Source organism: Brassica napus, chromosome A3 (assembly GCF_020379485.1).
Source record: "Brassica napus cultivar Da-Ae chromosome A3, Da-Ae, whole genome shotgun sequence".
NCBI classification, from domain to species: Eukaryota; Viridiplantae; Streptophyta; class Magnoliopsida; order Brassicales; family Brassicaceae; genus Brassica; species Brassica napus.
Genome location: NC_063436.1, coordinates 6005892 through 6024111, shown reverse-complemented (window position 1 = coordinate 6024111; position 18220 = coordinate 6005892). Strand labels below are relative to the sequence as shown.

Sequence of the window (18220 nt, the reverse complement as noted above, 5' to 3'; positions counted from 1 at the left end):
TTTGGATTTCTATGTCATCGCGGGGATAGCTCAGTTGGGAGAGCGTCAGACTGAAGATCTGAAGGTCGCGTGTTCGATCCACGCTCACCGCATTTTCCTTTTTATTTTTATTGTCTTTCTTCCTTTATTCAGATTAGGTTAGGATATCTTCCTTCATTTACTACTGGAGATACTGTATTTGCTTCCGAGTAACGATTTGGTAACGTCTCTTATCAAACCAGTGGTGCTCGTTGGAAAGAGGTGGGACAATTAGGTATAATGGCCGTGATCCGGACTCTAAGTCCTCAGTTAGAACTGCATTTAGGTTTGTGGTATTCATTAGCAACATCTCAGAGGTATAGAGCCTACACTTTTATAATTCAACGGTTACTACATCAAAATTTTGGTTAATATGGTTGTTAAACGGTCATTGAGAGAGAGCTGACGATCTCCAAGTGTTTAGAGTTCTTCGAGTTGCCCAAATCTTTGCACCTCTTTACAGCTTGAAACCCTTTTACACTCAAAGGACAATGTTTAGTTGATGTTCCCCTAATGGCCTAATGTCTCTTTGGTCTGCCACTCTGCCTCAAAAATCGCCACCTTTTATGTGGGTTCCCTTACAAAGCGACGAATCTATGGAAAAGCTTTAACTAAGTTCATCCTAGCTATTATATATTAGCCGGTGAAAAAAAAAACAATTCTCTAGCAAAAATCATGTTACTCAAAGTAGTTCTTGTCTTCTTAAGTTATATACTTATATGTATTATATTCAATTGTTATATTTATGAGAACCGAGAAAATGTGGATCATTCTACTTTCTTTTCTAACAATTTTTTAACAATGCAAAAGTATTATATAATAACTTCTTTTGGTTTTCACTAAATTTAATTGTTTACTTCTAAGAATTAAATATTTTTTTCTAAGAATTAAATATTCAGATATATATTATACAGTTTTGTCTTCATTACAAAAATCAATCTTAAACGATGCTTAAATTGGAGAAATAGTCATACTTTTACGTTGAAACGAAGTTAAAAAAAAAACGTTTAGTGCAATTGTTGATGTTGTCACCGTGAAGGCACACAATTCCTCAACATGGACCTCAATAATCAATTAACATAATAGCCCCTTCATTAAGCAAGCATTTGACTTTCATTCCTATAAATTCACAACTAGATTTTACAACCCTCATCATCACCAACACATTCAACTCTCTCTCCTTTAATTTTAAATAAGGATACAAAGATGGAGATCTCGAAAACCCTTTTGCTTGTGATTTCTCTTGTGGCTGCAACTTGTTTCTTGCAAGCCAAGGCAGCTGGAGTTTACTGTACCAACCCTAAATCTCGGTGCTATTACAAGACCATTCAATGTCCAGAAGAATGTCCAAGCACAACCGTTATGAATTCAAAGAACAAAGTTTGCTACGCCGATTGCGATAGACCCACTTGCAGCGCCCAATGCCGGAGTAAGTTTTTTTTTTATTCCTTGTCACACAAGTTTACTCGCATATGTTTCGTACACCCTCTATTGGATTGTTTTCAAATATAATGAATCATATGTCATTGTATAGTGAGGAAACCAAACTGTAACAAACCTGGATCAGCTTGTTATGACCCGAGGTTCATTGGAGGAGACGGCATTGTGTTTTACTTTCATGGAAAGAGCAATGAAGAGTTCAGCCTCGTCTCTGACTCTGACCTTCAGATCAATGGTAGGTTCATTGGCCACAGACCCGCTGGTCGTGCCAGAGACTTCACATGGATCCAAGCTCTCGGATTCCTCTTCAACTCCCACAAGTTCTCTCTCGATGCCGCCAAATCCGCCACCTGGGACAGCGAAGTAGACCATCTCAAGTTCACTTTCGATGGCCAAGATCTATCTGTCCCCGAAGAAACTCTCGCCACCTGGTTAGCCTCAGTTCCAAACATGTATTCAAGATTCTTGAAAGTGTGAAACCTAAATGTTTTCTTTTTAAAAAAGGTACTCACCGAACAAGGACATCAAGATCGAGAGAGTGACTATGAAAAACAGCGTGATCGTGACAATCAAAGACAAGGCCGAGATCATGGTCAATGTTGTTCCAGTGACAAAAGAAGACGACAGGATCCACAGCTACAAAGTACCATCAGATGATTGTTTTGCTCATCTTGAGGTTCAGTTCAAATTCTTCAACCTTTCACCAAAGGTCGATGGAATCTTAGGACGAACCTACAAACCGGACTTCCAGAATCCGGCTAAGCCTGGAGTCGCAATGCCAGTGGTTGGTGGTGAAGACAGCTTCAAGACCTCATCTCTCCTCTCCAATGACTGTAAAACTTGCATCTTCTCTGGATCACAACAAGCAGAGATTGATTCTGTTAAGTCAGAGATTGAATATGCTACTTTGGATTGTACCCGTGGAGCGTCTTCTGGTAATGGAATCATCTGCAGGAAGTAAAGAATCACAGAAGAATAATACCAGAGAGCACTAGCTTCTGCTGGAGGTTTTTAAGTATAAATAAGTGTTGGATAAACCTTACTATGTACCACTTATGCAATGTATTATCCACCATGTATTCCAGTTTGTATTAAGCTAATCATTGTTAATGATATGTAATATTCATAAACACTGCGTAATCACCAGTCCCAAAACAACAAGTTCATGAAGAGCAGAGAAAGAAACTATCAATAAACAAATATGTTAGTTAGCAAATGCAAAGTTAACAAAAGCGGGGATAGCTCAGTTGGGAGAGCGTCAGACTGAAGATCTGAAGGTCGCGTGTTCGATCCACGCTCACCGCATTGTTTTGTAGTTTTTAAAAAATTGTTCTTCCTAAACATGTTGTGCTTGTGAGGAGACTTGGGCGCTCAGGTTCGAATTTGCATCTGTCTATTAGACTATGCTAAAAATCACATTCATATTTTTCTAAATTTTAGATCGGATTCGGTTAGATTTTTCTCGTGTTTAGTTTGGATTGGGTTATATCTGAATACCTTAAATTATTCTAAAATTTTGATACAAATAAAAAAACTAGCAAACTATCTAAAAAGTTGAAAGCATTAAATCAGTTTAAAGCAAATTTTCAAAATATCTTTAAACTATGTGTTTTGCCCGCAGACCGCAGTTGCGGGTTTAATAATTTTACAAAAGTATGTAAATAGATATATATATAAAACCCATTAGAATAAATTATTTTCATGCTTTTGATAAATATATTTTACTAACTTAAGATAATTTTGGGTACTACTTCGGATTTCAGTTCGGTTTATACCTGATATCCAAAATATTTGATCCTTAAATCTAATTTCGAGATTATTTTTAAAATGGTTTGGATTGGATTTGAGTTTTTTTTTTTCGATTCCGTTTAGATATTGTGTTTAGTTACAATCAACTTAGAATTTAGAAACACACATATGCTACTTGTGACTTGTGAGTATCCAAAACCCTCTGAAATGGCGTCGTCACACTTATGTAATGCAATTAAAGAAGATTTGAAACTTGAGCTTCATAAACATTTATACGCGTGCTAGTAGTATAAAAACTGAATCGAATTGAGATTCTGATAAAAATGTTTAAAAAGCTATACTTTTTATTTAGAGGAAAATGAAAATGAAATACAAAACAGTTATATAAATAATCACATTCTGATTTTTGTTTGCTTTAAAACATGAGAACTCACTATATTTCATAACCAATTCTACAAAATTTGAAACAAATATCAGAACGAAAATTTTTGGAAGTCTTATAGATATCTGTTATTTTCTGTAAATTAAGAAACAAACAATGTCTAACCAAATGCTTTTGTCTTCTTCTACCTTCCACGAGGATGAACAAGCTGCGAAAACACAGCACTCGTAGTCGCATCATCATCAGTCCCTGTCCCCGAGTTTACTCCTCCTCTATCAACTATGTCTATACTCACACTATTATCAAACGACTCCATTGGCGCCATAGGAATCCCATGAATATGGTTTGTACTATTATCATCAGCCTCCATTAAAGCCGAAGACGTTTCTTCCAGCTGCAACGCGTACTCCAAGTTCCACAACACATCTCCCATCGAAGGCCTATCCACTCCATACTCCTCTAAACACTTCTCAGCCGTTTCACCAAACTTCTTAAGCGACGCAGTGTTCACTTTCCCGGTTAAGTTACCGTCCATGATCTGATCAAGAAGACCCTTCTTCTGCCACGCCATGGCCCATTCCGCTATGTTCACTTGCTCCCTCGGCAAAACCGGGTTTAAAGCCGGTCTACAACAGAGTACTTCCATCAGAACAACCCCGAACGAGTACACGTCAGACTTCTCGGTTAACTGCTGTCTCCTGAAGTACTCCGGGTCGAGATACCCGAAGCTTCCTTTAACCGCAGTACTCACATGAGTTTGATCAAGCGAAGGTCCGGTTTTGGATAAACCAAAATCCGCGACCTTCGCGACTAAATTCTCGTCTAGTAAGATATTAGTAGTCTTCACATCGCGGTGTATGATGCCAAGCGACGCCCCGGTGTGCAGGTAATGCAACCCTCTCGCTGCACCAATACAAACCTCAAGTCTTTGTTTCCACGACAGCGGAGGAAGCTCACCTCCGTAGAGATGGCTCCTCAGCGGTCCGTTCGCCATGTATTCGTATACAAGAATCATCTCCGATCTCTCGTCACAGTACCCGATCAGGGAAACAAGGTGTCTGTGTCTGAGTTTAGACAGCATTTCGATCTCAGTTCTGAACTCAGCCATGCCTTGTTCCGAACTCGGGTTACCTCTCTTGACAGCGACTTTCGTCCCGTCTTCTAACGTCCCTTTATAAACCCGGCCGAATCCTCCAACACCGAGCAGCGAGCACTCGTCAAACTTGTTGGTAGCCTCCATTATTTCTTGGAACATAAAGCAGCGGCCGAGATGCGTGGAAGCCAACGAAATGCAGCTCGCCGTGTTGCTCTTGTGAGAAGTCTGAGAGAGTCCGTATAACGGCAACGGCAGCCACGGATGTCCGTTACCGTTACCGTTACCGCCTTTTTGAGGACTTTTCTTCCTTGAAGCAGCTAAACAGCAATAGCAGCAAACCGCGATCAACAAAACCGATGTAACCGCAACAACCGCGGAGCCGATGAAAACAACTTTGTTGTTGAAACCTCCTCCAGGGAAGAGAAGAGACTTAACGGGAGAAACTCCGCTTAAGCTCTTAGCGTCGTTACTAATCTTCAAAACCTCTAACCCACTCATAGTAGCGTTGGTGATATCAGCTAGAGAGTCAGGCCCAACGCTGACGGTCAAAGACTCACCAGACGCGTGGGCAACGTAATCGTCAAAGTACGGAACTTTGAGACCGTTAGTCAACGAAGACAGGTCAAGACTCTTGTGAGCGAGATCATCATTCACGTAAAGATTGAACACTAGCGTGTTCATCATCGCTTGACTCACGATATCGCAGAAATGAACACGAACGAAGTAGCTGAAACTCGGATCCACCGGGAGAACCCAAGTCAAGTTAAAACTCGGAGACGCCACGTTGGCATCTTCTCCCATCATATCAGCAGTAGCGTAAACCATGTTGGGAGCTGTTTCTTGAGTCACCGAGACAGAGTATTTTATCGAAGATGGGTTTGCTGTTACTACGAGAACAGAGCTGTTCACGTGGAGATACTCCGCGTCGTTCTCCCAACGTCTCCCCAACGTGTCGTTCTCTGGAGTCAACAACGGTCCTCCCATGTTTAGCCTGTAGACTGTTTCGAACGCGAGGTGGGAGAGAGGGACATGAGAGGAAGGGTTTAGAGTTGTGGCTTGGTTTGGTATAAGGGTGTCCGGAACAGAGACGACTTCGAACGCGTTGACGAACGCGACGGAGTAACTGTCCGAAGGGATGAAAGTCAACGTTAAGGAGTCTGTGGTGACGTTGACTGTGTACTCTTTTAAGATTTGGTTGTTGAGCGAGAAGTTGTTCAAGAGGACGAAGTCGTCTGTTAGGACCGTGATCGAAGCGGAGGTTAAGTTCCACGTGGTGTTTTTGATTGGTGAGAAGTGGAGACGGATCCAATGTCGACCCGGGGATGTGATTTTGAACCGGTACGAAGCTAAACCGAAGAAGACGCAAGCGGTTTGGTATATGGAGATGTTGCTGGAGTTGGAGTTGGAGTTGGTTGATGCTGCTACGGAGGAGTTTCCGGTTTTGAGGAGGAGAGACTCTGGAACGAAGGTTCTGCCTTGGAAGGTTATGTTCTGCGACGAGCCACAAGAGATTAGGTAGTTATCTGGCGGAGTGTACAAGGCAGAACAAGAGAGGAACAGAACAAGAAGAACAAGTGGTCTTGTAATGAACACCATTGTTTTTTATTAAGAACAAGAAGATGTGTTGTTTGAGATTGCTCTTGAAGAAGGTGAAATGAATTGGGGGAGAAGAGGAATTTGGAAGCTTTGGAGGGGGGTTTGGATTCACATGGCGAGAAACCTAATTTGGGTGAGAATGATGTTTTGGGACGAACATGAATCGATCAACTGCTAGAGAGTAGAGACTGAAAAGGGAAAGACAGAGACTTTTGAAGTGGAAGTTTCTGCAGATTTTCTTCTCTGTACCTACTTTACAGGCTGGTTCGTTAGGCTGTCATCTTACACTCAAATGGAGACCTTCACAAGGGCCTACACAGAAGATATTTGTGAGAGTGAGAGACTAATTAATTAGATTAAGATTAAAGAATATTAGGACAGTTTTCGGTTTTGAAGTTTAATAATGACGTTTTTACTTATAGCTACGACCTGCGATTTACAATTAATCTCAAATCTCAGTTTATTGTTTGTGTTTGTTGTGTGGCTAATTCTTTGCAGATTATGAGTTTATGTCGTTAGAATTCTAATGATTTAGAATTTTTTTCTCTGTTGATTTTATAATTAACTGATGCGATTAGTTGTAAGATGTGATGGATAGAAAAACATTTGATTATAGCTCGCGGCCATATGTGAGAGTAACATGATTAAATATTTCTTTTTGTATGTTGTTAACTGATGAGGTTGCATGACTCTATCAAAACGCGGCGGGTGTTAGCTGTTTTTTTGTAACACTTTTTTTTCGTTACACAACGGGTGTTAGCTGTTAATTTGATTATTTTGTGAGGTCTTTTCCGAAAGATAAGATGAATATAAAAACGTGTATCTTTTGGTTATCGTTGTAGTATTGTTGGTCTTTTGGCTATTGTTGTAGACTTTTAGTATTGTGGGTCACTATCTAGTATCTATCACCACCTCTTGTTTCAGATCCTTCAATGTTATGTTTCCGTGCAACTCTCTCAATCACTTTGTGCTGAAAACTGCATATCTCTGGGAATAAGTTATCCAGATTTATTGCAAGTGTTTTGCATGTATTATTTTGCAAAGTATATATCTTATGTGACTGTCATAAAGTTTGGATTGGATCAGTTCTGTTTATACCAGTAAACAATCATACATTACCTGACTATGAGACAGTTTCATACCTTGCTTCCACACACTACATTATCATCACCATTCAACAGCATAGATTAGTACATTTTGGTAATGGTCTTTTAGACAGAAACCTAGAACAACACTTTTTAACAAAACAAATACTAGAACTAACAATAGTAACTATAAGAAAAATAAAATGTTAATGGAAACATATATAAAACTTACTGTGGCAAAGCATGTACATCTGATAGCTCGAAAATGATTTTTTTTGTCTTAAATAAGTGAGACTCAAGCACATATATATATGAGCATAATACAGATTATATACCTAAAAATGAATTTTTTGTCCTGAATAAAAGAGATGTTTTAGAAAACAAAAACTCTTAAAAATTAGAAATCCAACAACACACAACCCGAACATGAGCATAATCTCAAAATCTTAAATTTGATCATCCTCAGAACAATCATGGGATCCTTTTTCTATTATCTTAATCTCTTTTGCCACCAAAATCATCTTTGGCCTGTCTTCACTCCTCCCCTGGCAGCATCTCAGTGCCAAATCGAGAAACATATTCATCTGACCAGGCATCATATCGTTCACACCACCCACGAATTCAAGAGGTTCTCCTCTCTCCTGCAGATCCTTCACATAATCAAGAATATTACAATGATACCCATTTGATCCAGCAAAAACAGCCGCTCTTCCCAACAAAAGAGCCAACATAAAGATTCCAAAACTGAACACATCTGTGTACTCTGTCACTAAACCCCTGGAGAAGTAAACCGGATCTATGTAACCGAAAGTTCCCACCACTTTATCCTTAATCCAGGACTTCCCCACAGGGAGTGATACCGAAAACGTGAAATCAGTCAGCTTAGCATTCCAGTTCTTATCCAAGAAAACATTAGTCGGCTTGATATCTCTGTGAATAATAATCCTAGGGAAAGCCGTGTGGAGATAAGTCACTGCAACCGCCACCTCCTTGGCAATCTTCAGTCTAACATTCCAAGGCAATAACGTGCCGTCCTCGCAAGCTCCTTGCTCGTTCAAAACTCCATTCTCTGGGTATTCGAATACAATAACCGGAAGTGGAAACTCGAGAGAGCATCCTAAAAGTTTGAGAAAGCTACTATGGTTGCTTACCCGAGCAGATAAAACGATGTCGTTGTAAACCTCTCGCTCACTCTCTTCTGAAAACCATGAGTCTGTGAATTTCTTGATGGCGTAAGGTCGGTCTTCGATGACGCCCTTGTACCAGGTGAAGAATCTGTGACGAGAGATAAAGCAGTTTGGATGGAATCGATCCGTGGCCTTGAGGATTTGATCCGAAGAGAAGAACCGGATCGGGTTTGAAATACCGTTGGAATCTGCGATGAGTTCTTGTAGGAAAGTGCTGCCGTTTTTCAAGAACCACTCCCTCTGCTCACTCACCTTCTTTCTTCTCCAGGGTCTCATCCTCCAATAATGTAAAAATGAAAATATTAACGAATAGAGGATTAACAAACAAATGGAAGCTTCTTTTAGGCCGAAAGACACAATGAATGACGAGCGGCATGTCGGAGTAGTTGAAAAAATGGACCACGAGTAGTTGAAAAAATTGTTAAACTTTTGAATATAATACAGTGACATGTTGAATAAAAAGGGAAATCTACGTAGATTCAAACTTGTTGAATCAATTCAACAGTTGAATCAACCGGAAAAGATACAATGAATGACAAGCGGCACAAGCTGATTGAACTAAAGAAAAATGAAATTTTATTAAAATAGAAAATCTATTTGTGATGTTTTCTTATTGGCTACACTGTTCTTTTTGTTTTCTTTTCACCCCATCACTTGTTTAAGATACATTATTTGATAGTAAATTATTTTTTCATTTGTTGAGTTTTATATCAAAATTTATTACTTTTTAATTCTATATATAGAGATTTGTTTCATTTGATTTGGATACACATTTTTAACCATCAAATTATGTTGTAAATTTTATATTATTGAGTTTTTTAGATTTTTTTGTATATTTCAATAACGATATCTTTTTATTGATTGTATTTCTTATTTTAAAATTTTAAATAATTATAAAATGCAAGTAAAATGAAAATGTGAATAAGTGAATGTAGAATTAATATGTGGAAGAGAGAAATGATGATATGGAATGTTAAAATTATAAAGTAGGGTGTTGAATAAGTGATACCATTGTACATTGTATTTAGTTAAAAAATTGCAAATGATATCGAATTGGGCTTTAACATCACATCGTCTGTATCAGCCCAACAATCTTAGTTAATGAAAATGGACCGACAGAACACGCTTCCACTTTACTCTCCGTTACTAAAAAGCTCTCGCACTCCTTTTCCGACAATCAAAGAACAACCTCGAAACCATGGATCCAGATTCCGACCACCCTCACCTCCCCACAATCAAAATCCACCACCCTCCTTCCCCTCGCCACTCCCCCCACCACCACCACCACCACTCCTCCTCCACCCCCTCCTCCGCCGCCACCCCAACTCCCACCGCCGGCGCCCGCCGCAAAATCGGCGTCGCCATCGACCTCTCCTGCGAAAGCGCCTTCGCCGTCCGCTGGGCCGTGGACCACTACATCCGCCCCGGAGACGCCGTCGTCCTCCTCCACGTCTCCCCGACCTCCGTCCTCTACGGCGCCGACTGGGGACCTCTCCCTCTCAAAGCCCCGCAAGATCCTCCCTCCCTTCAGCCTAGCCAGGAGGACTTCGACGCCTTCACTTCCTCCAAGGTCGCGGATCTGGCCAAGCCCTTGAAGGAGAGCGGGTTTCCTTATAAGATCCATATAGTGAAGGATCACGATATGAGGGAGAGGCTGTGTTTAGAGATCGAGAGGCTGGGGCTTAGCGCTGTGATAATGGGGAGTAGAGGGTTTGGTGCTGAGAAGAAGAAGAAGGGGAGTGATGGGAGGTTGGGGTCTGTTAGTGATTATTGTGTTCATCACTGTGTTTGTCCTGTTGTTGTTGTTAGATTCCCTGATGATCATCGTGATGGGCCTGTGTCTGGGCCTGTTGTTACTGTTAAGGCTGGTGTTGGGGATGATGGTGATGAAGATGGTGTTGCTCCTCATCATCACGAGCACATCAAAGGTCAGGACTTTATTGAGCTTTCGTAGTTGACATGTTTGATTAGGTTTAGTATTGAGTGTTGTGAGAGATTGACATAGATTGGAACGAAGGAAAAGTAACATCTTCATAGAGCTGAGTTTGTAGATTTAGTCAAAGTAGATACTTGTGGAGCTGAGATGATTGCTTTGCTTAGCTTGTGATGTTATGTTGTGCATGTTACTTCTTCATATCTGCTAAGAATCTTTCTTCATGCTTTTGAGTTGTCTCAAGTTAGCTGTGTTAGTTTTATACTCTTTGGTGGTTATGGTTAAGTCTCATGTACTTTAGGCAGCATTGCTTACACTGCTTTCCCACCTTGATTCTCTCGACGGTGTTCTTCCCTTTTAGCGGTCTTCTGAATAACTCGGATTGTGTTTTTGATTCAAATAGTCTTTGCTATTGATGTAGAAGAAGATTGCTTTGTGCCCCTTGAGGAAATGAACTCTTTTTAAGTGATTTTGTTTTTTTTTCCTTGTGCTTCTTCGGTAAGACAAGTTGGTGTTAGTCCTTGAACATTTCGCATTACAGTATGTTATAAGATTGTACATGTAGGAGAAATCTGAATGTATAATATGACTAATTTGAAAATGGCTAAATTATGTATGATACATTTGTTATCTTCATCATATTGCAAGACGAATGACAATACATTATCTGCTTGGTCGATTCTGTGGTTCTTCCATGTGCTATGATCTAGAACAAATAACATTGTATTGTTCCTCATTTACATGTTTTTCTATCGCAGATGAGTAACGCTTCTTGGGATCTTGGTACACAAATCAAGTAGGAGTTTTAGCGCAATGGTCAGAGGAGTGTGTGTTTGTGTTCTATGTTTATCTATCATGATGTTAAGGAATTTCTCAGGGTTATTTGGAGTCTCTTATCTTTCTCTATTTGATGGTTTCTGCAGTAAACCTGAAGAAGTTTGTATGATTACCTAAACCTTTTGGTTATTTTTCTTTTATGAAAAAAAAAGGAGAGGATTGTGACCATCTTCAGTAAAGTATGGTTTTGTAGGTTTTTCCTGTTGTGTGAGAGTGAATGCTAAATCTGTTTAGATTAAATTTGTCTTTAGGTGTTGTTATAATCAAATAAAAGACTTGGGTAGACAATGGTTTTGGTTTGGCTTCCTGGATTTTAGATAAAACTCAAAAGGTGAAAGTACGAAATGAAACAACCAAAGAAACAAATGTGTAATCCATAATTTGAAAAGCTTGTTTGATACTACATTCTGAAGTGTCTAAAGGGTACACACCATTAGGTTTCGAAGTGTAGGGTTTAAAGAAAGAAGAGGAAGATAATCAGAGAGGTTGGGTAAAGGAGTTGGAGAAGAAGACGAAGGAAGTGGAGATGATGGGACCGGTATTAGTGTCTTTAAGAGTGTTACGCACGTAAGAGAAAATCATGAGAGTGACAACGACACCTTATGGATAATTTTGCAAGAGAGTTTGGTTCCTGTCTTTGAGGATTTTTGTTTTGGTAATTTTATGGATAATTTCTTATATAGCAGTGTCAAAGGGTAAACGGATAGAACTCACTGTGATTCCACGTTGCTTCAGCTATCTCCCACAGCCACACATGATATTTGAAGGAGCACAAGATTATGCTCATCAATTCCTCTCTACTCTGTGGTCTGAAAATAAAGTTCACAAGTTCCAAAATCTTCTACAACCCGCTAAAATCACTGATCACTGTGTATCTACTACAAGTTTAAGTGTTATATTCATTATGTAAATTTATATTTTTTCCTTAAGCTTTAGATTTTTTCATGGAAATGGGAAATTCCTCCTATGCTAATTTACCATTCAATCTCTCATTACATATCAAACTCTGTTTCGTTGAATATATTTTTGTTCTATTTATACTGGTTCTTGAAAGTATTCAAAGAATGCGTTCAATGTAAATAAAATAGTACTTAAATATTTTTATAATCAATGGCATATTTTCAGTTCAACCCAATTGTAAATTTTAAAGTTTAATTAGAGTTCAAATTCTAAATGAAACCAATAATTGAAACCTTTGATTTGCTTCATACGGTACTCTCATTATCATACCTAACCAACGTGTTGCAACTCTAAAATATTAAATCAAAACATAACCTTTTCAAAATGAAACTCCACGCACAACAAAAGTAAATCCAGAGATCCTGCGAAATATGGTTGCACCTAGCACCTTGCGAGTTATTCACCATATAGACTGGTGCGTGTAGACACGCAGTTCCTGCGAAAAAGACCAAATCATGCATACTTTGGTCAATAAAGCTATAAATAGTACCAGGGCTACAATAAAAGCCGATGACTTTAATTACACGGAATATGAGCGATAAATAGGAGTGGATTGAACATTATATAAGTAGCAGGGTGGAAAAGCTTAGCATCCTTACAACACAAGCTATTATCTTAACCCGTTTTACCATCATTTGTATAGATACGTTTGTTATTTGAATATTTTATCATATAGTTCGCATAGTTCGCGTGGAAATAAATGTCGTTGAACGTCTCTCGTTCTTGATTACAACGAAGGTTTCTGTTATTTTATATGATACATATAGACATGATTTTTTGACGTTTGGATCATTCTGTCGACAAAATTATAGTCTATAGATAATCTTGTATTTAATTTTGAAATACAACGATGATCTTGTATATGAGAACTCGCGAATATTTTAGAATATTTCCTAGAATTACAAAATGAAAGCAAATTCAAATCATTTTGTATGATTGTATACATAGATATGTCGACGACGTTTTTCAAGTAGTTGGAATGAAATACCCTAATACTAAACTCATAATTACCCTAACAAAGAAAAAACATGCATTAGATACTAATTTGATAGGATGACAGGTCAAAATCACGTCCTAACTAGTTTATTTTATCTTGTATCACAACTATTATTATACTCAGTATGTAGCTATCGTCAAAGAACGTATACTTGTCATTCAATACTATGTCATTGTTGAAATTTTCCATATTATAATACGTAGTAGTACTTTCATGAAGTTTTTTTCTTAAAAAAACAAAGAATCATAGTGACGAGAGTGATGATGCAAGGGATTCAAGTCGGAATCTAGACGGGATCAGGAACCATCGACAAAGAGATCCAACGGCTAGATTGTTTTTGTCAATTAAAAGTTGAACGGGCAAGATTTGTTGACCCTACCCTCGGTCAATTTAGCACATACTTGGTTGTCTTCATGGGGATCGGATCATATTCGTTGACTTGTTATCTATCTCAATTTCAATCCTTCTCTACAAATATCTCATTGATAGATTCTAAAAAGTTGTGATGTTATGCATTTGGTGTAACAAAAATGAGGACTGATTGATTGGGGTATGGTAAACCAAATCATTGAACAATAAACAAATATAAAAAAGTAGCTTAATTCAAAATAAATTTATACTTCTTAAAATGATTTAAACAGTGGACAGTTGTTGGTCAACTAGTTAAAATATTAATGATTAATAAATTTGCAGATTATATATATAAATTTCTTGAAGAATTTAACGTTGTAATTAAGTACAGTACATCACATATAGAATTGTCTATGTCTATCGCTGATGTAAGCGTGTTATATGGAAAATTATGTGTGTGGCTGTAGCTAAATTTGATCAATATATGAACAAATTTGTAATAAGATAAATCAAATGTATCTTATTAAAATTATATAACTAATGATTAAAAACTAAATATAGGGTTTTAATCGAATACGTTCTTTAGTAAAATAATACTAGTGATATAATGTTTAAGTCAAACATTCATGGACGCCACTTATTAGAACTAAAATCATTTGATTTTGCAAAATTTTAATAAGTTTAATCAAGGCTCAAGCTACCACCTTGTTTAAGGCTTTGATTGGTGACATGAATTAGAGTTGATTTAGTTTGATTTAGGGTTGTAATTCAAAAATGTTACCAACCATGCATTAATTTAAAATTTTTGATTTTAAGTTTGAGTTAATATGTGTTATGATTGCTGTATAATTTTGAGTTACTTCCTTTATAATATTTCTAACTCAAAAGTTAACTCAACATCAAGGAAAATCTCATGTTTTAAGGTTGAGTTAGCATTTAATGATTTTTTTTTTTTAAGAAAAGAAACGAGAACAAATGATAGGAGTGGTAATTACTATTTTTTGTCAGCTTAATTAGTATTATTTCCCTTATTTATAGCCGTTCTATATGATAGTGACTTTAGAGATGACTAACATAACTATATATTATACAACCTATTAGGTTATTTTATGGTACATCACTACTAACTATAATAAATATATGATTTAACTTAAATCTGACATTATAAGAAGTACTATGTAATATATCGTTAATATTTAAATGATAGGAGTAGTAATTAGTTATTATCTATACCAGTTCTATATAAAATTTACTTTAATTTTGTTATAAGTTGATAATTTATTCTTAAGATATCATGAAAAATAAACGGTTTGATTTACCCCAAAACCAATTTTTATTTAAAAAACTGTAAAACATAATTGCATGGCTTATTTTTGCATATATATATATATATTTGATAAAGCATAATTAAATATACGAAATGAAATTTAAAATATGATTTGAAATGCACATTATTTTTACTATTAATTTTTAATTGAATTTATTGATAATTATGTAAGTTATTTTATTATTTTATTAGCATATATTATATTGTTAATAATTATAAAATTTGAAAATAATACATTATGTAGCTTATTTATGAATTATTAAAATTGCATACATAATAATGGGTAATGATTGTTTAACTATTTTAATTATTATTTATTTCCTAATAATTACTTATCATTTATATTTTAGTTATTTTAAATTATATAAAAGTATACTGCAACTTGTACATCAAAAATGTTACCAGTCATTTATTTTAGTGAAAATAGTAACTCATATTTCTCCTGCGAACATACTACATAAATCTACAGTTTTTACCACATAAATTTTACTGCAAGTTACATCAAATCATAAAACATATTACAACTCAATAATGTTAATACTATTTGTCACCAATCAGAAGTTTGTTTCGTAATTTAATCACATATAATTCAGTGATCTTGTTTGGAATAGACATCTAGAGAAAACAAGCAAGCTGCAGAAAGTTCTTTTTAATGCTAAATAATTAAATTATAGAATTAAACACAGTTTTGAGGGAAAACTAACATGATGATGATGAGCGTGACAGCAACATATCATCATTATTATGTTATTTTAATCATTTAGATATTAAAATCAAACAAAAGTTTTAATTTCCCCGCACCAACCCCACCATTCTTTTTCGCCGTCCAATACCAAGCCAGGTAACGAAGGACGCCGTTTGAATTGACCACGTAATGCGGACACCCCTATTATTATCAGTCAAACTCAAAATTGCCCCACTGGTTTTGTTTCTTTCAATTTGTTGGCCAAAATCAACATAATAAAAGTATAGGAATGACATTTGACCCCCAAAAAAGTATGACATATGTAATTTTTTTTTCTAAAATTTTGTAGTTTGATTTTTAAAACACTCAAGCTTATCATGGTCATAGATAGATTACATAGGTTCTAGTTCATAAGTAATGACAAGTTATGAAAATTTAGTGACAACCTTATTGTTTTACATGTCTATATATATGTATGTGTTGTTCGTTTATCTATTACAATATCGTATGATATAAAATAGCATCTTGTGAATAATCGTTAAATAATCAAATAAATAACAAATTGCGAAATGCGACCGATCGCAAATTATTATCATAGTGTAGATCGACTTGCAAACGAATTTCTTAGGTAGTTTTTTCTTAAAAACATCATATGACCAAAAATTAATTTATGTGACAAATAAACGTAATAGTCTAGTGATTGGCTATAAGGATCAGTAATGGGGTTTAAATACAAAAGAAAAAAGTATGGGGGCGGAGATTTAATTTGACGAGAAATAGAGGGGGGTGTTGAAGATGATCATCTTCGACCTCTATAAATAGGCTCTTCTGTATCTTCTACCGATTGATCAAACAGATAAATCAAATCATCTTCTATCATCCAATAGGCGAAACATTCACAAAGAAGAAAGCTTCAGAGATGGCCACCAAAGTGTATATCGTGTATGTAAATTTTCCTTATCGAACTATGAATAGCACTTGATTTTGCTTCTTCTTCATTGTCGATTCGTCCCCCTAGGGTCTGAATCGTGGGTTTATAGTTTGATTTACGATTTGGATTGAAGCAATTCGCCATTTGTATTGTTTAATTGGATCTGAAGTTGAGGTTTTGTGTGCAGGTACTACTCAATGTATGGTCATGTTGAGAAATTGGCTGAAGAAATAAGGAAAGGAGCTGCTTCTGTTGAAGGCGTTGAAGCTAAACTATGGCAGGTGAGAATTGATTCCTACTCTCTTGTTCTGTGAGAAACTATAGTTAATGGATACACGTGGCTTTTAATACAGTCTATTATAAGTAGTTTGTGTATATGGGAGAAAGGATAAGACTTTATGTTTCAAGTGATAAACTATGTTTATTGAATAGAAGTGGATACAGTGTCCTTTATGTTTGTGTATCTTCCTTTCACAGTTACCTTGTTGCAGTTTAATTTTGCATGATGGAATTTACTAATCACAAGTTACCATTAGCCTTATAGCTTTTACAAATCCATGTGAATCACTAAACCTGATGAATTGTTTTTTTTTTCTTTTTCACAGGTACCAGAGACACTCCCAGAAGAAGTACTCTCTAAGATGAGCGCACCACCAAAGAGTGAATCACCAATCATCACCCCCAACGAGCTAACCGAAGCTGATGGCTTTGTCTTTGGATTCCCGACGAGGTTCGGTATGATGGCTGCTCAGTTCAAGGCTTTCTTGGACGCTACCGGTGGACTCTGGAGGACTCAGTCGCTCGCTGGTAAACCAGCTGGTATCTTCTATAGCACTGGCTCTCAAGGTGGTGGCCAGGAAACCACCGCGTAAGTTTGTTCTCTCATCGAGACAACAAATCACTTCACTTCATCCATCTCTTGCCTATATATATCTTAAAAATGTTTTTTTTTTGTGGTGATCTGTAGATTGACGGCGATAACTCAGCTGGTTCACCATGGGATGGTGTTTGTGCCCATTGGTTACACCTTCGGTGCTGGAATGTTCGAGATGGAGAATGTGAAAGGAGGTAGCCCCTATGGAGCTGGAACATTTGCAGGAGACGGTTCAAGGCAGCCAACGGAGCTGGAGTTGCAGCAAGCGTTTCACCAAGGCAAATACATTGCAACCATCACCAAGAAGCTCAAGGGATCTACCACTGCTTAGAGCTTTTTAAAAAGAGTATCGAGAAGGAAAAGAAAACATGACCGGTTTGGTTCTGCTGTTTTATATATACAATCATAGATTCTTTCTCTCTTTTGTGATTTGTTCGGGTTTAATTATCTATCAACTACATGGTATTATTTTACAGTAATAATAATAATTCTTGTCTTGGTTTTTACGTATAGATATGTAATGATTTGTGCTTGTGTTGCACTCCAATTCTCCAAACAAAACTTTCAAAGTAATTATGTTTTATGTTCGGTTTCTCGTATTATCTTTTGTTCAAGTTGAATTATGCTTCTCCTTACGCAAGAGGACCAAAGACGAGTAAGTCGTGAAATTTTCTGTCAGATTTTAAAAAAAAACTTTTAAAAGTAATTGATCTCAATGTTAGACCAAAGTCTCAGTGACCAAAGTCGTTCAAAAAAAAAAAAAAGACCAAAG

At 36.8% G+C, this 18220-nt stretch overlaps 5 protein-coding genes and 2 non-coding genes across 7 annotated transcripts; 5 read left to right on the top strand and 2 right to left on the bottom strand.

The window, feature by feature from the left end:
• The first annotated feature begins 19 nt into the window (after window positions 1-19).
• Window positions 20-92, top strand: TRNAF-GAA. The gene has a single exon. It is a non-coding gene; the product is annotated as a tRNA-Phe (tRNA).
• A 926-nt stretch (window positions 93-1018) lies between these two features.
• BNAA03G11890D lies at window positions 1019-3389 on the top strand. The gene is made up of 3 exons (XM_013884897.3): window positions 1019-1447; window positions 1553-1889; window positions 1963-3389. The coding sequence occupies exons 1-3, from the start codon at window positions 1225-1227 to the stop codon at window positions 2417-2419; spliced, it is 1017 nt and encodes a 338-aa protein (XP_013740351.1). The 5' UTR covers window positions 1019-1224; the 3' UTR covers window positions 2420-3389.
• TRNAF-GAA lies at window positions 2691-2763 on the top strand. Its single transcript has one exon. It is a non-coding gene; the product is annotated as a tRNA-Phe (tRNA).
• Window positions 3390-3531: 142 nt separating the features above from the next.
• On the bottom strand, window positions 3532-6571 carry LOC106437235 (receptor-like protein kinase THESEUS 1). The gene has a single exon (XM_013878149.3). It carries the CDS (start codon window positions 6279-6281, stop codon window positions 3774-3776), a length of 2508 nt encoding a protein of 835 aa, XP_013733603.2. The 5' UTR covers window positions 6282-6571; the 3' UTR covers window positions 3532-3773.
• Window positions 6572-7678: 1107 nt separating this feature from the next.
• Window positions 7679-9024, bottom strand: LOC106441621 (serine/threonine-protein kinase ZRK1-like). The gene has a single exon (XM_048773565.1). It carries the CDS (start codon window positions 9001-9003, stop codon window positions 7813-7815), a length of 1191 nt encoding a protein of 396 aa, XP_048629522.1. The 5' UTR covers window positions 9004-9024; the 3' UTR covers window positions 7679-7812.
• A 513-nt stretch (window positions 9025-9537) lies between these two features.
• LOC106437242 (universal stress protein PHOS32-like) lies at window positions 9538-11611 on the top strand. The gene is made up of 2 exons (XM_048773566.1): window positions 9538-10481; window positions 11245-11611. The coding sequence occupies exons 1-2, from the start codon at window positions 9752-9754 to the stop codon at window positions 11250-11252; spliced, it is 738 nt and encodes a 245-aa protein (XP_048629523.1). The 5' UTR covers window positions 9538-9751; the 3' UTR covers window positions 11253-11611.
• Window positions 11612-16378: 4767 nt separating this feature from the next.
• Window positions 16379-17958, top strand: LOC106437251 (NAD(P)H dehydrogenase (quinone) FQR1). The gene is made up of 4 exons (XM_013878163.3): window positions 16379-16585; window positions 16762-16855; window positions 17180-17442; window positions 17542-17958. Exons 1-4 carry the CDS (start codon window positions 16563-16565, stop codon window positions 17777-17779), a joined length of 618 nt encoding a protein of 205 aa, XP_013733617.1. The 5' UTR covers window positions 16379-16562; the 3' UTR covers window positions 17780-17958.
• The last annotated feature ends 262 nt before the right edge of the window (window positions 17959-18220 follow it).

Excerpts from the sequence above, each read along its gene's own strand:
- BNAA03G11890D (XM_013884897.3), top strand. The coding sequence starts at position 1,225 with ATGGAGATCTCGAAAACCCTTTTGCTTGTGATTTCTCTTGTGGCTGCA. Across the intron at positions 1,448-1,552 it reads TTGCAGCGCCCAATGCCGGA|TGAGGAAACCAAACTGTAAC; the intron begins GTAAGTTTTTTT and ends GTCATTGTATAG. Across the intron at positions 1,890-1,962 it reads GAAGAAACTCTCGCCACCTG|GTACTCACCGAACAAGGACA; the intron begins GTTAGCCTCAGT and ends TTTTTAAAAAAG.
- LOC106437235 (XM_013878149.3), bottom strand. The coding sequence starts at position 6,281 with ATGGTGTTCATTACAAGACCACTTGTTCTTCTTGTTCTGTTCCTCTCT.
- LOC106441621 (XM_048773565.1), bottom strand. The coding sequence starts at position 9,003 with ATGTCACTGTATTATATTCAAAAGTTTAACAATTTTTTCAACTACTCG.
- LOC106437242 (XM_048773566.1), top strand. The coding sequence starts at position 9,752 with ATGGATCCAGATTCCGACCACCCTCACCTCCCCACAATCAAAATCCAC.
- LOC106437251 (XM_013878163.3), top strand. The coding sequence starts at position 16,563 with ATGGCCACCAAAGTGTATATCGT. Across the intron at positions 16,856-17,179 it reads TTGAAGCTAAACTATGGCAG|GTACCAGAGACACTCCCAGA; the intron begins GTGAGAATTGAT and ends TCTTTTTCACAG. Across the intron at positions 17,443-17,541 it reads GGTGGCCAGGAAACCACCGC|ATTGACGGCGATAACTCAGC; the intron begins GTAAGTTTGTTC and ends GGTGATCTGTAG.